General features: G+C 56.0%; 2 protein-coding genes and 1 long non-coding RNA gene across 25 annotated transcripts in view; 2 read left to right on the forward strand and 1 right to left on the reverse strand.

The window, feature by feature from the left end:
- PDE4B (phosphodiesterase 4B) overlaps window positions 1-9434 on the forward strand; it is a 174720-nt gene extending 165286 nt beyond the window's left edge. For all 8 annotated transcript variants that reach the window (XM_032117501.1, XM_032117502.1, XM_032117500.1 and 5 more), the window contains 8 exons: window positions 586-764; window positions 1139-1237; window positions 1355-1519; window positions 1751-1850; window positions 2556-2710; window positions 2802-2924; window positions 4320-4502; window positions 7400-9434. In XM_032117501.1, coding sequence (XP_031973392.1) covers window positions 586-764; window positions 1139-1237; window positions 1355-1519; window positions 1751-1850; window positions 2556-2710; window positions 2802-2924; window positions 4320-4502; window positions 7400-7765 — 1370 coding nt within the window. In that variant the 3' untranslated portion in view covers window positions 7766-9434. The remainder of the gene's footprint in view (window positions 1-585; window positions 765-1138; window positions 1238-1354; window positions 1520-1750; window positions 1851-2555; window positions 2711-2801; window positions 2925-4319; window positions 4503-7399) is intronic.
- Window positions 9435-13881: 4447 nt separating this feature from the next.
- The window catches only part of SGIP1 (SH3GL interacting endocytic adaptor 1), a 48717-nt gene continuing 44255 nt past the window's right edge, over window positions 13882-18343 (forward strand). For 10 of the 16 annotated variants that reach the window (XM_032117923.1, XM_032117926.1, XM_032117925.1 and 7 more), the window contains exons 1-2: window positions 16121-16211; window positions 17782-17826. In XM_032117923.1, coding sequence (XP_031973814.1) covers window positions 16136-16211; window positions 17782-17826 — 121 coding nt within the window. In that variant the 5' untranslated portion in view covers window positions 16121-16135. Of the gene's footprint in view, window positions 13919-16120; window positions 16212-16423; window positions 16452-16563; window positions 16958-17320; window positions 17412-17439; window positions 17633-17781; window positions 17827-18343 lie in introns of those variants that run through there. The other 6 variants (XM_032117931.1, XM_032117927.1, XM_032117930.1 and 3 more) reach the window with 6 other exon arrangements.
- LOC116448017 lies at window positions 16311-17589 on the reverse strand. The gene is made up of 2 exons (XR_004241785.1): window positions 17503-17589; window positions 16311-17374 (listed from the first exon to the last, which is right to left on the reverse strand). It is a non-coding gene; the product is annotated as an uncharacterized LOC116448017 (long non-coding RNA).

Genomic DNA, 18343 nt, shown 5'->3' on the forward strand with positions numbered 1-18343 from the left:
TTTGGATATTATTCCCAATATATTTGTGAAGGATAAACCTTTAATAAATCAGTGACACTCGTTTGTTACTGGTTTTAGGAGCAGGGGGTATTGACCCTAAAAAAGTGAAAATAGCAAAAATAGATGTGGTTTTACTTTCTTCAGGAAAAATGTGCTGTTTGAACGTATCTTTTATTTTCCTGAAAATAGGTAATGAAATTAATTGGGATTTCTCCCTAAGGAGAACCTGGTGCCCTTCTGGCATGGAAAATCAAAGAATCATTTATGTTGGAAACCACGGGGTCCAACCATTCCCTCAGCACTGCCATTCCCAGCACTAATCCATGTCCCCAAGTGCCACATCCACGCACAGAGAGACATTCCTGGACATGTCCTGTATCCCCAAACCACACAGTGGCTGCAAGAGAGCAACCACAGAGTTTGGGACTGGGTTTTTTTTTAATTTTTGGGTCCCAAAATGAGGAGACCCTCAGCAGAAACCCCGGCTTTGAGCAGGGCTGCAGAGGCAGCAGCTCAAGGGTAGCTTTTGGGGGATGTGCTGGGAGCTCACGTTGTGCTGACTCATTTCCCCCTGTTCTGTTCCAGACAAGCAGAACGATGTGGAGATTCCTTCTCCCACCCAGAAGGACAGGGAGAAGAAGAAAAAACAGCAGCTCATGACCCAGATCAGTGGGGTGAAGAAATTAATGCACAGTTCCAGCTTAAACAACACCAGCATCTCCCGGTTTGGGGTGAAGACAGAAAAGGAAGATCACCTGGCCAAGGTATGAGGGATTCCTGCTCTTCTGGGAGAGTCTGGAAGCTGAGGATGGATTGTTCCCCCTTGGAATTATTATCCCTGAAATGATGTGGCCATTAGAAATGCTGTAATTAATGGTAGCAGGCCCTAACAGCGTATTTTATATTCAAAAAACCATGAAAATGGCCCTGAAATAAAAAGGAAAAAGGTGATGAAGGCTGAGGAGAGCAATTATGAAACACAAAATCAGCCCTTCACAGCTGCTCTGTGTTCATTAATTCACACATTCGGCACTTACAAAATTATAATAATCGTGAAATTTGCATATTTGTGAACTTTGGGGAAATGCAGAATTGCCTGGGAAAACATGAAACCATTCTCTTTTTGTGCCCTCCAAAGGAGCTGGAAGACCTGAATAAGTGGGGCCTCAACATCTTCAACGTGGCCAGGTACTCCCACAACCGCCCGCTGACCTGCATCATGTACGCCATATTCCAGGTGTGTATTCCCAGCCTGAACCTGCTGCTTCCAGCACTGTTTTCATCCCTAATTCCTCTCTGCCTCGCTGCCTTTGTCCAGCATGCTCTGACACTCACTTGTGCTGTGATCCCACAGGAGCGGGATCTGCTGAAAACCTTCAAGATCTCGTCGGACACGTTCGTGACGTACATGATGACCCTGGAGGATCACTACCACTCGGACGTGGCCTACCACAACAGCCTCCACGCTGCTGACGTGGCCCAGTCCACCCACGTGCTGCTCTCCACCCCTGCCCTGGATGTGAGTTTTGGCTTGGTTTTGAACGTGGGGGTGGGCACTGGTGGCTCTTCCGAGCGCTCGCTTCGCTCCAGGGCCTTCGTTGTTTGGGAATCTCAGCAGCATCTGGAATCTCTGCTTTATCTCCTTGTCTCAGAAAACCGACTGAAAAAGCACAATTTGTGTCCCTAAACCAGCTTCCCCAGCTGTTGAGAGGTAAAACCCCTCTGACAGATCCCTGTTGTTCCATCCTAGGCCGTCTTCACGGATCTGGAAATCCTCGCTGCCATTTTTGCAGCTGCGATCCACGATGTGGATCACCCCGGGGTCTCCAATCAATTCCTGATCAACACAAGTGAGTTTTGTTCTGAATCACTCAGAATTTCACCCACCAACTTGGAAATCAATGGGAATGCTTTTTCCATGCCACAAATGATGACTTGCAGCCCGTGCTGCCCTCTCAGAATATCGTGCAGTAAACGAGGGAGACATTTTGGAATCCCTGCCAAAGGCAGCCACTGTAGCACAATTTGTAAAGTCAGTATTTACTACTTGCTACCACATAATAATTCTGCCAGCCCTGGGTGCAAACTTCACCATTAAGATAAGATAAATAACCCTATTGCTACTGGCAACCAGAAAGCCAAATACTGGGCTTCATGTTGTGTTCTGCCACAGGCTGAGCACGGATCTGGACTCCAAAACATGGGGATTGTCGTGTTTTGGGAAGGGTTTTTGCAGGATTCTGTTGTCAGTGATTTGTGACTGAGCATTATTTTGTCACTAGGACTGAGCAAAGGCTGGTTAAGTGCTGGGGTTGGCACTCATGGAGCTAAAAAGAATCCCAGAATCCCAAAATCATCCAGTGTCCCATGGGCAGGGACACTTTCCACTACCCCAGGTTGCTCCAAACCCCATCCACCCTGGCCTTGGACGCTTCCAGGGATGGGGAAAGGAAACTTCCCCCCATTAAAACATTTCAGTGGCCAGGACAAGTGCTGGCTGTTGGAAATCCCACATTTCCCAGGCTGGAGTCCCACGTTTGGTGTTCCTTCCCCAGATTCCGAGCTGGCCCTGATGTACAACGACGAATCCGTGCTGGAGAACCACCACCTTGCAGTGGGCTTCAAACTGCTCCAGGAGGAGCACTGTGACATCTTCCAGAACCTGACCAAGAAGCAGCGCCAGACCCTCAGGAAGATGGTGATTGACATGGTATGGCCACTCCCTGAGCCTCTTCTTTACCAAAAATGCTCATTTTTGTGGATTCCCCTCCTGAAATCCTGTTTTTGCTCCTTCTGGAAAGGTGTTGGCCACTGATATGTCCAAGCACATGAGTCTGTTGGCTGATCTGAAGACTATGGTGGAAACGAAGAAGGTGACCAGTTCAGGAGTTCTCCTTCTGGACAACTACACAGACAGAATACAGGTGAGGCAGCCAAATTCCCTGGATTTGGGGTGTTTTGGTCAGGGTGAGGAAGCCACACTCCTGGGTTTTTTACTGTGGCTTTTGAATTGATCCTATAGAGAAATTCTCAGCAGTCATTTTCTTCTGCACTGAAAGAAGCACAAGGTGGTCCCATATTTTTTAGGGGAAGGGAATTAGGGGTTTTTTTTAACACCTGGAGCATGGAACTGCAAACCTGGCACATTCTGAGGTCAGTTTTTGAGGGCTCCTAAATTTCCCTGCTGCTTTCTCCCTTTTGTTTCTCCTGTTGCAACAGGAGAATTCCCATATCTGAAGCAACTCAGAGGGAGCTGGAATTACTGATGTACAGGCTGTTCCCTAAATAATTCAACCTTTGATTAGCAGAAATGACCAGGAAATGCTGGAACAGGGATGTGTAGTGAGCAGGACAAGATACATCCTGCTCTGCTCTCCACTTCGATGACCAGCTTCTTAAGGCCAGGCTCCTGGGAAAACTCTTTAAATCTTTATTTCAGACACTCTGTTGCTGCCTAAATCCTTGTGGCTGCTTAGTCAGGCCCCTTCCATGTGTGTGTGGAAGGGATATTACTCATTCCATAAAGTGGGAGCGCTTAACCTCTTTCCCCGAGAGCGTGGAAGTGGGTTTTGAATGGTGGGAAGCAGCTGGATTCCCAACCAAACCTGTGTGATATCATTGACACTTCCACAACTGCCCCAGGTGTGAGGCTTGAGTTGTGTGAGCACCAGAGAGCACGTCTGGACCTGGGGCTGTGGCAGCTGAGCTCATCCCTGGAGATGGAATCACACAATTCCAGACTGGTTTGGGTTGGGAGTGACTTTAAACTCATCTCATCCCACCCCAACACCTTCCACTGTCCCAGCCCCATCCAACCTGGCCTTGGGCACTGCCAGGGATCCAGGGGCAGCCCCAGCTGCTCTGGGCACCCTGTGCCAGGGCCTCCCCACCCTCCCAGGGAACAATTCCTTCCCAAGATCCCATCCAGCCCTGCTCTCTGGCAGTGGGAAGCCATTCCCTGGGTCCTGTCCCTCCATGCCTTGTCCCCAGTCCCTCTGCAGCTCTCCTGGAGCCCCTTCAGGCCCTGCCAGGGGCTCTGAGCTCTCCCTGGAGCCTTCCCTTCTCCAGGTGAGCACCCCCAGCTCTGCCAGCCTGGCTCCAGAGCAGAGGGGCTCCAGCCCTGCAGCAGCTCCGGGGCCTCCTCTGGGCTTGCTCCAGCAGTTCCATGTCTTTAACGTGGTACCATGGAATATTTTTGATATTTTTATGGTCTGTTTCATAACCAGAGACTCCTCTGGTGCGATGTTCCGCAGATACAGCTTGAAACCCTCCTGGTTTTGCGGCTGATCTGCTGAGTTTCCTGGTGGATGTAATTGCAGGTTCTCCGGAATATGGTGCATTGTGCAGACCTGAGTAACCCCACAAAGTCCCTGGAGCTGTACCGGCAGTGGACGGACAGGATCATGGAGGAGTTCTTCCAGCAGGGAGACAAGGAGCGGGAGAGAGGCATGGAAATCAGCCCCATGTGTGACAAGCACACGGCCTCCGTGGAGAAATCCCAGGTAATTGGCCCTGAGCTGCTGCTTTCCTGCCTCAGCTTGGGACTTGAAAGCAGAGACAGAAGTCTGCTGCTTTTGCAGCACAATTAGGAGAGGAGCCAGCGGTTCAGAGCGTGGGTTCAGATCCACCCTGACACCCAGCTGTGCCTGGGGCTCTCACAGGCTGGAGAGGCTCTCCCAGCTCCTCTCATCCCCCTCAGCCTCTCCTCATTCCCTGCTTGTGTCCCAGTTTCCAGAGGGAGCTGGGTCCTTTTGTTCCCCAGGCTGGAAAAGGGCAGTTGTGCTCTGCCCACCCTCTGCCAGGCCTGTCCTGCCCTCACACCCTCCTAACCCCTGCCAGCCCCACTGACCTGCAGGGCTGGGAGCTTCTCCCTGCTGAGATCCACCTCAGGACCCTGGAAAATCCTGGATGTCACTCATTATCCAGGACAATTTTGCAGTGCATATATCCAGTTGAATTAGAGGCCTTTGGAGCTGCCCTGTGCAGGGTGAATCCCAGAAGTACTCATTTGTGTCTATCCAAACCTTAAAACGAGCTGGATTTGCCCCTTTTTTGGGATGAACTGGCTCATCCCTAGTTCTGATTCATAAAATGGTTTCGAGGTCAGATTTTGTTCTGACCTGTGTAGCACAGGCCATAAAATTTCACCCGGATAGTCTGGAATGAAACCAGGAATTTACGTTTGTCCAAACAGATTCCAGCCTTTATATAATGCTGTCTTGGATGTTGTTTTTGCATGACTCCAGCAAGTCATTGCTGAGGTTTTTCAGCTTGAACAAGTAACAAAATTGATGATAATTATTTCCAAATGTCCTCTTGGGCTCAGCCAAGTGGTTTCAAAATTATTCACTCAAGCGCGTGGTGATTTTGTTGGAAAAGTCTGATTCCTTAACCTACCAAGAAACGAATCCTCCAGCCAGGCTCGCCCGTGTGCTCCACACGAGAGCTCCAATTCATTCTTTGCTCCACATCTGCACTTCCCAGAGGCTTCCAAATGGCATTTTTGCCGTGCAAAAAGATGGGAATTGCACAAAATGGCCATCATGGAATGGCACGGGAGAAAGGGAGGTGGTGTGTCCGTGCTGGAGGGAAACAAGGAGTGGATTGCAAAATCATCTGCAAATATTTCAAAGCTTGAGATGTCCCCTCTTTACATGCAAATATTTTAGGATCAGTGCTGAGCCGTGTGGCCAATTATTCCAGGATTTGGGATGTTTTGAAAGGAACAGTGACCTGAAACAACGATTTTAAAGAAACAGTGATTAATGAGCGCTGATTTTTATCCACGAGTGCCGTGGAGCCCTGGAGCATTTTGGGTTCCAACCATCCCAAACCCTTTTTTTCCCCACTTTCCCCCTGTGCAGCAGGAACTTTTCATCACCTTTTTGCTGGAGCTGCCTCCCCAGCCCGTTCCAATTGGATGGTCACGGTGCTATTGACATCCTGTTGTGTCTGAGGGAGCCGGCTGTGATTCCAAAGCAAACATCTGCACGCTGAGCCCGGCTCCTGGGAGAGCCATTTCCCTGCTCCACACAAAGCCATCCAGCAGGGCAGGGAGCAGGGAAAGGCTCTGCCAAGACGGAAGAATTCCAATCCCCTTTATGGCCGTTCCGCCGGCTCCATCCTGGACGTGGTTCCTCCCTGAGTCAGGAGGAGGAGGAGGAGGAGGGCTGAGCTCAGCGGAAGGGCTGACAGAGCAGCGCATCCCTCACTCTTTCCACCGCTGCAACGTCACTCCAGGGGGCCAGGCAGCGGCTCCCGCCCGCCCTGGGCTGGGGCAGGATTCCCGGGATGAGCACACTGCCTCTCCGTAGAACCACAGAGGCTGCTTGGCACAGGGCAGGAGGAAAACGGGAATGCTGAAAGTGCAGGATCGTGGGGCAGCTCCCAACAGGGACAAACTGCACCCCGCAGCAAAATACACCCAAAGCTTGAAGTTCAGCCCGTAAAGGCTGCTCCCCTTGGGAGCACTGGGCTATTCCCAGCTGCCAGCCACGCGGCAACCCTGGGATGAGGCCATAAATGCACCGGCCTTGTCCCCAGTCCCCCGGGAATTCTGAGAGGAGCAGACTCTCTCAATGCTGAGAGTCCCATCCAGGTCCAGCTCCATGGCAGGGACACCTCCCACTGTCCCGGGCTGCTCCCAGCCCCAATGTCCAGCCTGGCCTTGGGCACTGCCAGGGATCCAGGGGCAGCCCCAGCTGCTCTGGGAATTCCAGCCCAGCCCCTCCCCACCCTCCCAGGGAACAATTCCTTCCCAATATCCCATCCATCCCTGCCCTCTGGCACTGGGAAGCCATTCCCTGGGTCCTGTCCCTCCATGCCTTGTCCCCAGTCCCTCTGCAGCTCTCCTGGAGCCCCTTCAGGCCCTGCCAGGGGCTCTGAGCTCTCCCTGGAGCCTTCTCCTCTCCAGGTGAGCACCCCCAGCTCTGCCAGCCTGGCTCCAGAGCAGAGGGGCTCCAACCCTGGAGCAGCTCCGGGGCCTCCTCTGGACTCTCTCCAGCAGCTCCACATCCCTGTGCTGTTGGCCCCTGGGCTGGGGCAGCTCTGCAGGTGGAGTCTCACCTGGGCGGGGCAGAGGGGCAGAATTCCCCCTCTCCTTTCCTGCTGCCCACGCTGGGGATCAGCCCAGGGCTCCATGTGCTGAGTTTCCTGCTGGCTCCAGCTTTTAGTGAAACTTCCATCCAAGGTTTGGTTTTGGACAAGACGTCAGCCCAACCCAAAGCTGTGGGTGGGTGCAGCTCTGGGTGTCAGATGATTGTGTCTGCATTAGGCTGTGCTGGTTTGGGGACTTGCCCCTGGTATTTTGCTTGTAAAATTAATGCAATATGAACTTTTCACACATCCACCTTTTCCTGGTTATTCCCTTGCCCTGAGGGTGTGTCCCTTTGTTTTCCAGGTGGGATTCATTGACTACATCGTCCATCCGCTCTGGGAGACCTGGGCTGACCTGGTGCAGCCCGACGCCCAGGACATCCTGGACACTCTGGAGGACAACAGGAACTGGTACCAGAGCATGATACCTCAGAGCCCATCCCCTCCCCTGGAGGAGCGGGGCCAGGACTGCCAGGGCCTGATGGAGAAGTTCCAGTTCGAACTGACGCTGGAGGAGGAGGATTCGGACGGGCCGGAGAAGGACAGCGAGAGCCTCGGCTACTTCAGCAATACAGAGACGCTCTGCATGGCCCAGCCAGGGCAGGAGGAGCCCCAGAAGGAGGCAACCATCGAAATTGTGACAGAAGACACATCTCCTGTGGACACATAATGGCCCGGCCCCGCGGGAGTGGCTTTTAAACACTTGCGGAGCTCTTGCAAGCGGCCTCCGACAGCCTCTTAGGCCGGGTCTGAGGCCTCTGCCACGGGGGTGACAGATCCTCCAGCTACTTGAGATTGGAGTCAGGGTTACAGATGGGGTAGGGAATGATTGCTCAGGAAATGCACGGGTGATTGGCGTTGTGGTTTGAGCCTTGTCAGCCAAGAGCATCGCGGTGTCCTGGAGCTGGCTTGGGTCGGGCCTGAGGCGGCGGTGACACACAACTGAGAGATTTTATACTGTTAGCTCTGGAGTTTATACCGGTTAGACTGATAGAAACTACTGATCAATAACTCATATCCAACCTGTCCACCCGACCACCTGTCTGCAGACCTGTGTGCCTTCTTTGTAAACACTTTCATGTCTTTTCAAGAGTCTTTCAGTCCAACACACGGAGTTTGGTAGTTCAAAAGCGACACAAAGTGTTTCAGAATTGACGGCTCCTTTTTGGATTCTTCCTGTTACCAGAAGCAGTCTTCCTTTTTTTCCATGGGCAATACCTGTCACTTTATTGCAGTTAATCACTTTGACAGACTAAACAGAAGGGGAAACCCTCTGCTCTGCATTACTGCACCTTTAACGTGTTCTCAATCCCCCCGGTGACCCACTGGGAGTCACTTGGTGCCGCTGTGCACCGTTCCCTCGCTAGGAACAGCAGGATTTTTTCCACCCCGGGGTTTGGGTTTGTGGGGAGCAGGACAGAGGGCAGGTTTTTTTCCCTGGCACAGCTCAGTCCATCCCTGAGTAAGCGAGGCAAGGCAGCGTGTGACACGCCTTCCCCCTCGGCAGCTCCCTGGAATTTGCACGCTCGGATATTTGTGTTTCTCTGGCCTCTTGTCCACGTTCCCTAGGTTTAGGTCCACCATCCTCCTCCTCCTCCTGCACTGCCTCGAGCTCTACCACCTCCATTACTGTTTATAACAGTGTATTTATTACCTACTGTACATACTGTAATGTTTTGTAAGTTATTAATTTATATGAATTAGCATCGCCTGTCGGCGGCGATGTTAATGGCGTAGAAAACTCGGAATAAGAGTTGCCTTTTTTTCTTGTAACCTTTTGTATTGCATAAAGTCCAAGAACCTGAACATAGCTGAAGAGACAGACACAACCCAGGAAGGGCATTCGGGTGGCAGCCGCCCGTGGGGAGGGAACACTGCATCCCAGGGCAGCAAATTTGGGAATTTGCCGGGAACGCAGAGAGGGGGAACCGAACAAAGAACTCCCCATGCCCGGGCCGGCTTTTCAATGTCACAATGTTCCAATTTCTGAACAACCCAATGTGAATCTCTATGACAAAAAAAAATGTGAACTGATGTAATAATTGTGCTGTGAAACTTCCTCTGACAAAGCTTGTCCGGCATCGTGAGCGGTGTCAATCTCAGTTTGTAAAATACGTTTCAAGCTTTTTGGTCCAACTCGTGACTGATTAGTTCATGACAATAGCACAGTTGTGCATGATCAATGGGTTTGTTTGTCTGTTGAACACTGCATTGTTCCAGGTGGTTATTTTATTGTTCCCCAGAGTTTCACACGATGTATGTTATAGTATTCTATATTGTGTTCAGATGCATTCTTAAGAGATTTTTATATGAAGTGAATAAATGAAAGCATGACCCAGCCTGCGGCTCCTCGGGAGGCTTTTGTCACCAGTGCTCAGGGGACAGAAAATGGGACCCTCCAAACCCAGAACGCTCCCCTGGCCGAATCCCAGAACCGTGCTGCAGCCCAAAACCCAGAACCTCGCACAGCTGAAACCCAGAACCCTCCTGTGGCCAAAACCCAGAACGCTTCTGTGGCCAAAATGCAAAACCCTCCAATAGCTGAAATCCAGAACCCCACTTTGGCCAAAATCCAGAACCTCCTATAGCTGAAATCCAGAACCCTCCTGGAGCCGAAACCCCAAACCCTCCCGTGGCCAAAACCCAGAACCTCCTGTAGCCCAGCCCCAGAGCCTCCCGTGGCCAAGCCCGGAGCGTCCCGCGGCCGGTTCCCGATGGCCCCAGCGGAGCCGCTCCCTGGGCACGGGCACAGGAGCGCTCCCGGGGCCCCGGGCACCGTCCGTGGCGCGGCTGGGACCTCGTCCTTCCTGCGGGGCCGTGGCAGCGCAGGCGACAGGAAGGCGAGCGCAGACAGGAAGCGGTGGCCGCGCACGGCCCGGCCCGCGGGAGCTTTCATGTCCCGGCCTGACCCAAAACAAGCGACTTTCCAGTAAAAAACATCCTGTGCCAGGGCAGGAGCTGCAGGAGAGCGGGGCCGCTGCGCCGCCCTCGCCGCGGGTGACACCGGCGCTGTTCCCTGTGGGGCTCCACAGGCGTTCCCTGGATTCGCTGGCTCCGAAGGGAAGCCACAGGAACAAGTGTGGGTCTCATCCCACGCCCGCCCTCCCGCCCAGCATCCGTGGGAGCAGCGCCTGCGAGGCCACCTTCCAGCACATCCCTCCTGTCCCAGCAGAAGGGGCTTCAGCCAGCGGATCCTGGGGGATTCTCCCAGCTCCTGGCCAGGGTTTGAACGTCTGGAACTCTTTGGTGAAAATTCCTTGGTGGAAACTCCTTGGAAGGGCCAGTAGTGATTTGTCTTTCCCAGTGGATTGACGGAATCCCAGACTGGTCTGGGTTGGGAGGGACCTCAAAGCCCATCCAGCACCACCCGTGCCATGGGCAGGGACACCTCCCACTGTCCCAGGCTGCTCCAAGCCCCAATGTCCAGCCTGGCCTTGGGCACTGCCAGGGATCCAGGGGCAGCCCCAGCTGCTCTGGGCACCCTGTGCCAGGGCCTGCCCACCCTGCCAGGGAACAATTCCTTCCTAATTTCCAATCCAAATATCTCCTCTTTTGGCTTAAACCATCCTCCCCCATTCAGCCCAAACTCATCCTTTCCATGTCCCTGTGCTGTGGCAGCCGCATCCTGCCCGTGGCTCCGGGGATGTGCAGGGATGGGAAGGGGGCTATTGGGATGGGAAAGGAGTTACTGGGATGGGAAAGGAGTTACTGGGATGGGAAAGGAGTCATTGGGATGGGAAAGCACCGGCACCTCCGGGGGGGACGCACCAAACCAGGAGAGAGCAGCAGCGCTGGGGCTGCAGGGGAAGCACCCACCCTGTGACAGGGGCAGGCGGGTGCCAGGGTGGGTGCCCGGGTGCGGGGGTGCCCTCCCCTCCAGCCCTCGCTGGCTTCATTCCTGTCCCTTCCCTGACCTAGTTCTGCCAGGCAGCTTCCTCGGGATCGCAGGCACGCGGCGGCGCAGCTCCGGAGCCGGGAAGAGCCGCCTTTCCCTGCCCCTTCCCCGCAGCAGCAGCAGGGAAAATGTTCCAGCGGCCACTGCACGGCAAATCCAACCCGGACCCTTCTGTTTCCCCTCCAGTTTTAGGGTGGAAATCCCAGTTCAGGTGCTGGGAGGTTCGCTGGCTCAGTGTCCTCGTTCCTCAGGGGATGAGGATTCCCCGTGGCTCTGCTTCGCCATCCTCACAGCCAGAGCTCCCGTGGGATTCGCCCGGATTCCTTCGGCATCGGAAGGTGTCAGATGGAGCAGGGACGTGCTGCTTCCTTCTTGCTGTGGAGCGGAGCTGCTCCCCCTCCCTGGTGGTCCCCCAGTCACTTCCAGTGACTCCCAGCAGCTCCTGGTGAGGCACCCCAGCTCGGGGTCTGCAGCTCCGGGGACAGGGACGCTCAGGGATGCACGCGGATCTGTCTCTCTGTGCTGCCAGCATTAACCATGGATGTCACCCAGAGCCCCTGGGTGACAGCTGGCCTTGTCCTCGAGGACATAATTTCCCACTGAGGCCATGGAGCTGGGATTTCAGGGGGATTTCCACCAGCCATGAACCCACCCAGGGCATCAATCCCGGGGATGAGCAGTGGGAGCAGATCCAGCCCTTCCCAGGGCGTGGGGACAAGGGTCCCACAGAGCCCCTGCCACTGCCAGGAAACTTCTGACCCGGAGGTCAGCGTTGTTCACAGAAACTGTGATGCAGAGAAATAAAATTATCAACCAGCCCTGCTGCTTTTTCCCAGCTCAGCCTGCTCTCCTGGGGGTGCAGCCAGATTTCCATGTCCTTTTCCCCCCAATCCATGGGAATTAGGGACGAGCGTGGATGTTCCCACCTGCCCAGGGATGTGTGACAGAGCCAGAACAAGGGACAAGGGACAGGACAAAATGGCTTCAAGCGGCACAAGGGGAGGTTTAGGTTGGATATTTGGGAACATTTCTTCATGGAAAGGGTGGCCAGGCATTGGAACAGCTGCCCAGGGCAGGGGTGGAGTCCCCATCCCTGGAGGGATTTAAAAGCCGTGTGGATGTGACACTTGGGGACACGGGGCAGTGATGGCCTCAGAGGGCTTTTCCACCCTCAGTGATTCCAATTTCTCTGTCCCTGGTCCACAGCCCCGTGTCCCTCTGTTTGGGATGGAGCATTCCCAGGTCTAATCCAGCCATGAGGATCTGCAGAGTGCCGGGAGCTCCGTGCCAGCCGAGGGCATTTGGGTGCCACTGGGGCAGAGTTCACCTGAAGTCCCGTAGATGAGAAAAGAGAAGTGAAAATGGGAAGCACCGACAGCTCTGCAGTCAAAAACAGGAAGGAGCCGGGGCAGGCGCACAGGGCCCAGATTTTATCAGAGCTGGAGCGGGGCCGAGGGCTCCCGGCAGCAGCAGCTTCCATGGGAAGGGGAGATGGGACCCCAGTCTGGCAGAGGGAACACCAGCGGCACGCGGGGGTGGCCAGGAAGGACAGGGAAGGTTTTGGCCCCGCTGATGGGGTTTAAGAAGGGTTTAGGAGTTTCAACTCTCCCAAATGTCCCTTTTGGGGTAGCACAAAACCCCCATCCCTGCGAATTCCCATTCCCAAGGTCTCCCTGTCCCCCAGAGCTCCCCGTCCCCAAGCCCTGCTCTCGCTGCCCAGTTTCCTGCCCTGCTGAGATATTTCTGCCACCCTGGTGTGCCACCGTCCCCACCTCTGTCACTGCGGTGCTGGGGACGCGGGGCACAGCAGAGCTCTGCCCGCATGGGTGCGGGCTGGGCCCGGGGGGGACGGCGGGACCAGGTGTGCACGGGGTGCCTGCACATCTGTCCGGCCCCGTCCCGTCCCTGCACATCTGCCCGGCCCCGTCCCGTCCCTGCACAGCTGCACAGCTCCATCTGCTGAGCTCCCGGCGCCGCGCAGGGCACGGGACGCTCCAGAGCCGGGAAGTGCCCCGGGAATGGGGAATGTCCGCTCTGGGGACACGGCAGGGACACGCGGGGCCGGGACGTGCCCTGCAGGGCGGCACAGCTGGATCCCCGCACAGCTGGATCCCTGCTGGATCCCGGCACAGCTGGATCCCCGCAGAGGCTCCAGGGCTGCACTGGGATCCCTCTGCCTTTGCTGCCCCAGATGTTTCCCAGCACCGCCCCCCACGTCTCTCCCCTCCCTATCCCGTTTCTTTTTTGTGAATAACTTAATTTTAAGGAGAATTAAATATCCGTTGTCGGCACTGGTCTGAGCAGACAGGCCCAAAGGTGATCAAGGTGATTCCGAAAGGTACCTTAAATTTTAATGGAAGACCCCACTGACGTTTCCGAGGTTCTGGATTATGTCGGGGTGGGATTTAATTCTCTTTATTTCATTACTCAGCTGCTAAATTTTACCTAAAGGAGGCAGAAGCTCCGTTCCAGTACCAGGAGTGAAAAACCACGGGAATGGTCTGGGCAGGTGGGTAAACTCCTGCAGCACTGACCCCCCAGCCCGGCTCGGGGGCACGGGGGGATGGATCCACTCCCCTCCTAAAGCACATTCCGGGCTGATGCTCCCAGGGATCAAATCCAAAGTGGGCTCAGTATTTAGGATGAGGCGCGTGGTGTGAGGCGGGGGTGCTGGCTGCAGCCCCCCGGGCCTGCACGAGGGCTTTGCCAGCGTCCCTGAATCCCTTCTAGCCCAAAAAAATAATGATTACTCAATTATCGGTGTTCTGGAGCATCCCGGGGCAGCCGCACCTCGTCCCCATCGCGGGGTGGTGCTGAGGTGCTGCTGATGAACCTGATTAGTCCTGATTAGTCCCTGCTTATCAGGGCTGAGGGTGGGGGCCAGGAGGAGCTCCTGGTGCAGGGGAGGAAGAGCAGCAGCAGAGGGAGGTGGGACGGGGTGTGCAGGGATGTTCCTTTGGGATTTGGGGGCTGCTGGTGAAGGGGTGTTCCCGGGCGTGGCTGTAGTGGGATTTGTGGGGATGTGGAGCAGGAATCCGGCAGCGCTGCCGGGAGCAGCTCCCAGGTGGGTGTGGGACCTTCTTCCTTTGTGCCCCGGGCACGGCCCGGTCACCTCCGGTCCCGGGGAAGCCCTTAAGTGAGGCAGCGCTGGCCCCGGGGCTGTTAAATCCTCCCGAGCGTCCCCACCCCGCCCGTGCCCCGGGGACGCCCGGCTGCCACCCGGCAGAGGGGCCCTGCTCGCCAAAATGTGAGGTTTGGTGGCCCTGAGCAGAGCTGCTGGCACGTGGGGTGCCACCCTCCCTGCCCCGTGCCCTGCCCGCTGCTCGGTCCCACAAATGCTCGGGTTTAGGGAATCCCTGCCCAGCCCCAACCCAGGGACAGGACACAGGGAATGGTTCCCACTGCCGGAGGGCAGGGCTGGATGGGATATTGGGAAGGAATTGTTCCCTGGGAGGGTGGGCAGGCCCTGGCACAGGGTGCCCAGAGCAGCTGGGGCTGCCCCTGGATCCCTGGCAGTGCCCAAGGCCAGGCTGGACATTGGGGCTGGGAGCAGCCTGGGACAGTGGAAGGTGTCCCTGCCCGTGGCTCCGGTAAACCCAGATTTACAGGGAATGAGGCAAATGGCTGAACTTCCTGGGAAATCCATCCTGCAGTGCCCAGGGCTGTGGCAGTGGGAGCCACCGGACAGGAGCGGCCGCAGCTCCGGCCTCTCCGGCCGCATTCCCGCCAGGAGCAGCTCAAGGCTGAGCCTATTCCCATCCAGGTTTAATTATGGCCAACCCAAAGGGCTGCGGGTTGTAAACAACCCCTGGCTGCTTTAATGCTGGGGATTTGCCAGGGCCACGTCCTGCCCGAGGCCGAGGATTGGGGTTTTATTTAGCAAATCCCATCGCTGCTCCGGGGCCGGGCCGGCTCCTGCGCGCCGCTGTCACATGGAGCTGCGGCTGACTCTGCCGGGGATGAGTAATGCGCTCCCTGACTCATTTTCTGCCTTTTTTATTTGGATTTTTTCTCATCTTCAGGCCCTCCACTTCGTCTGCTGGCGGCTCCTTGCGCGTCGCCTTCGGGAGCTGCCAGAGATTTCCAGTGCTTTTCATGGGAATTGTCCCTGTGGCTGCTCAGTGGGGTTGGGAGGCGTTAGGAAATCAAATTGCGAATTCTGTAATTTGGAAAGATCAGCTTTGCCTTGGAAAGAGGGGTTTGGTGGCAGCTGCCCTCCCCAGGGACGCGGGAAGGCTCCCGCAGGGACCCGGCTCTCCCTGTGCCGCCTTTTTTTGGGAAGAGCCTGTTCCGGGAGCGGCTTTGTGGTGTCCTGAGTGTGGGGTTAGTTTTGCCTGCAGGGAGGGGAGTTTTGGCCTTGCCCCATGGCAGGAGCTGTTTCATAAGGACGAGGCATCCCACGGTTCCAGGGAAAGCTGGAGCTGCGCTGGGAGGAGCAGCAGCCAAGGGATTTCCGGGGTGACGGGGAGGCTGCCCAAAGCCGGTGCTGAAATGAGGGGATTTGGTGAAAAGGACTGGTTTTTATCCATAGTCCAGCCTGGGAAGGGGTTTGCAGGGGATATCCCAGTTCTCCTTGCTTTTTTAAGGAATATCAGCCCTCTGGAGCTGTGGGAAGGGGGCCCTGGGTCTGTCCTGGCTGGCAGTGGAGCCACTGGATGTGGGATCACAGAATCCCCAGATTTGGGTTGGAAGGGACCTTAAAGCTCATCCCATTCCAGCCCTGCCATGAATTCCACTAGGATTGCTCCAAACCCCCCCCAGCCTGGCCTTGGACACTCCCAGGGATGGGAATCCTGGGCCGCGCTCTGCTGTGCAGCAGCTCCATGAGTTTTTGGGGGATTGGTGTTGTTTTGGTGTGTCCAGGAGGAATTTGGACACGGAAGGTGCCTGTCCATCACTGGGACATCCTTCCACGTGTGCCAGCCTGGGGTGTTTTAGGGCTGGGCTGAGGGGACAGTGGAACAACATTCCATGGGTTGTGCTCAGCCTGGGATTACAGCCGCAATTCCCGAGGGCTCTGGGCTCCCTTCTCTGTGCTGGAAGCGCTGCAGGCAGCTCGCAGGAGCTCCTTGCAGGGATTAAGGAACCATCTGTTCCATAATCCCGTCCCTGTGCCCGCTGCTGGGGCACTTCCCACCAGCTGGGATGGGACGGGGCCGTGCCGGATGTGGAGACCCTGCTGAGGTGCTGTTCCCTCGCCGGTGTCTCCAGACCCTTGGAGGTGCTTGGCTTTGGGATTACTCTTTAAATGGGAAGGGAAAAACCCCATTTATTTATTTATTACTCGAGAAATTTTAATGGGGGGGAAAATCTGATTTTCATTAATGAAAAACAGCTTTTTTTTTTCTTTTTTTTTTTTTTCCCCAATGGGGAAAACGATGTGGGCATTGCCGCCGAGCAGGGACAAATCCTGACGGGCACGTGGGACTGCCGGCGGTGACCCCAAAGATGCTGATGCGGGGTGAGCGGCAGAAGGGAAGTTTTCCCTCCCCGCTCCGCGGTCACGTTGAAAAGCCACATTCGCGAGCGCCGGAACGCGCGGGTTGTCCCCAAAACGCCGCTGTTGTGCCCGGAGGGCAGAGGAGGGGCAGAGGCAGCTCCTCCATCGGCAGCTGGGTGCTGATAGTGCCAATCCCGGTTTTTCCGGGCGCTGGGATGCGGCGGTGGCCCCGGGGACGGAGCCCGGGCTGTCCCCCCTGTCCCGGCGGGTGCTGTGCGGGATGAGGATCCCGGGGATGCTCGTGGAAACCACTTCAGGAGAAGCCTGAGGGGGCTCGGAGCACTTTTCCTGCCAGGAAAAAAAATACACCCGGACTTGCGGAGCTGCTGAAAGCCAATTTCACCAGAAACGATTTAAAATCCCGCATTTTCTTGGATAAACCTGGCGGTACCCCCATGACTTGGGCTGTGCCCCCGGCAGGGCCACCCCCGGCCCTGGGGCAGCTCTGGGAAGAGGTCGGGAAGGGGGTGAGGGACGCACATCCCCCGGGGGGAGCTGGTGTCGGGGTGGGATCGCGGGGCACAGCCCGGCCTCGGCTCCCGCAGCCCCCCCGCCGCCTCCCCGGCCTCTTTTGTTCCCCGCTCCGGCTTCCCTTCATGCGAGATTAATTCCCGGGCGCTGCTGGAAGCGGTCGGGGAGAGATTTCTCCCGCATCCTCCTTTCGGGGCTAATTGCTGGCGCTGTGACGTCAGCCGATGGATTTGTCCCTTGGATGGCTGCGGGAGAGGCTGCGAGGAGGGCCCGGCGCTGCCGAGCTCGCATCCCTGCGCTCGCACCCGGCTGCGCTGCCTTCTCCAGCCGGGATTGATCCCTTTTCCCCGATTCCCAGCCCCGCACGCTCCTAATCTGACAGCGGCCGGGAATTAATCGGGCTGGCGCGGGCGCTGCAATAGGATTAAGGGAGGGGAAGTGCGTCACGAGGTGCGGACAGGGGTTCTGCTTTTGGGGAAAGTGGCGGTGCTGGGGAGGGTGGAAAAGGGGGGGGGGGAAAAAAAAAAAAAACCACAACAACCTGGGAAATAGGTTGGAGTGTTCCCGGGGGGTGTGTCGGGAGCGAGCGCGCATGTGAGGAGTGCGGGGCGGGAGGCGAGCCCGCCTCGTCCTCCCTTTCTCCGAGCATCCTCCGCGATGCCATCCTGGAGGTGATACAGGCACAGCAGCATCCATGGCCTGCCCCTAGCCGCGGCATTCCCGCTTCCTCCTCCTCCTCCTCCTCATCCTCCCCGCCGCCTGGGAAGGGCTGACGCCGAGCGCCTGCTGACCGGGATCGTATTCTCCTGGATTTTTTCAGGCTCCTTGGAAATTGAGGAATGCAATTCTGCCACCATGATGGAAGGTAGGTGATGAGCCGGGCGCGTTCTTCCTCGGGGAGCGCCCGACTTTTTAGAGGAGGAGGCGCCGAACCTGCGCCGGGGGGTGTTTTAGCCTTTCCTAAATAAAATAATAATAATAATTAATAACCATAATTAAATCAAATCCTCCCCTCCCCCTAATCCCAGGCAATTCCAGGCTCTGCCGAGCGGGAGGGTGGTGATCTAATATCGAGCCCATCCGATTATTTGCAATTCCATCCCCAGCCCTGTGTAGGCAGCTCCGGCCGGGCAAACGCCCGGTTTTCCATGGATCTGCCGCTTCCTCCAGCCCAGATCCGGCTGCATCCGTCAGGATTGGGATCCTGAAATGGTTATTTTATCCCTCAGCCTGATGCGCTGCGCAGAGGGTGGATCTGGAGGTTAGCAGCTGATGGATGGGGTTTGGTGGTTTTCCCGGGATGGATGAGCATCATTCCAGTGGGAAACGAGGGAATCGGAACTTAGGGTGATTTTTTTTTTTTTTTTTTTTTTTTTTTTTTT

The sequence above is a fragment of the Corvus moneduloides genome, chromosome 9, assembly GCF_009650955.1.
Source record: "Corvus moneduloides isolate bCorMon1 chromosome 9, bCorMon1.pri, whole genome shotgun sequence".
In the NCBI taxonomy this organism is placed as follows: Eukaryota; Metazoa; Chordata; class Aves; order Passeriformes; family Corvidae; genus Corvus; species Corvus moneduloides.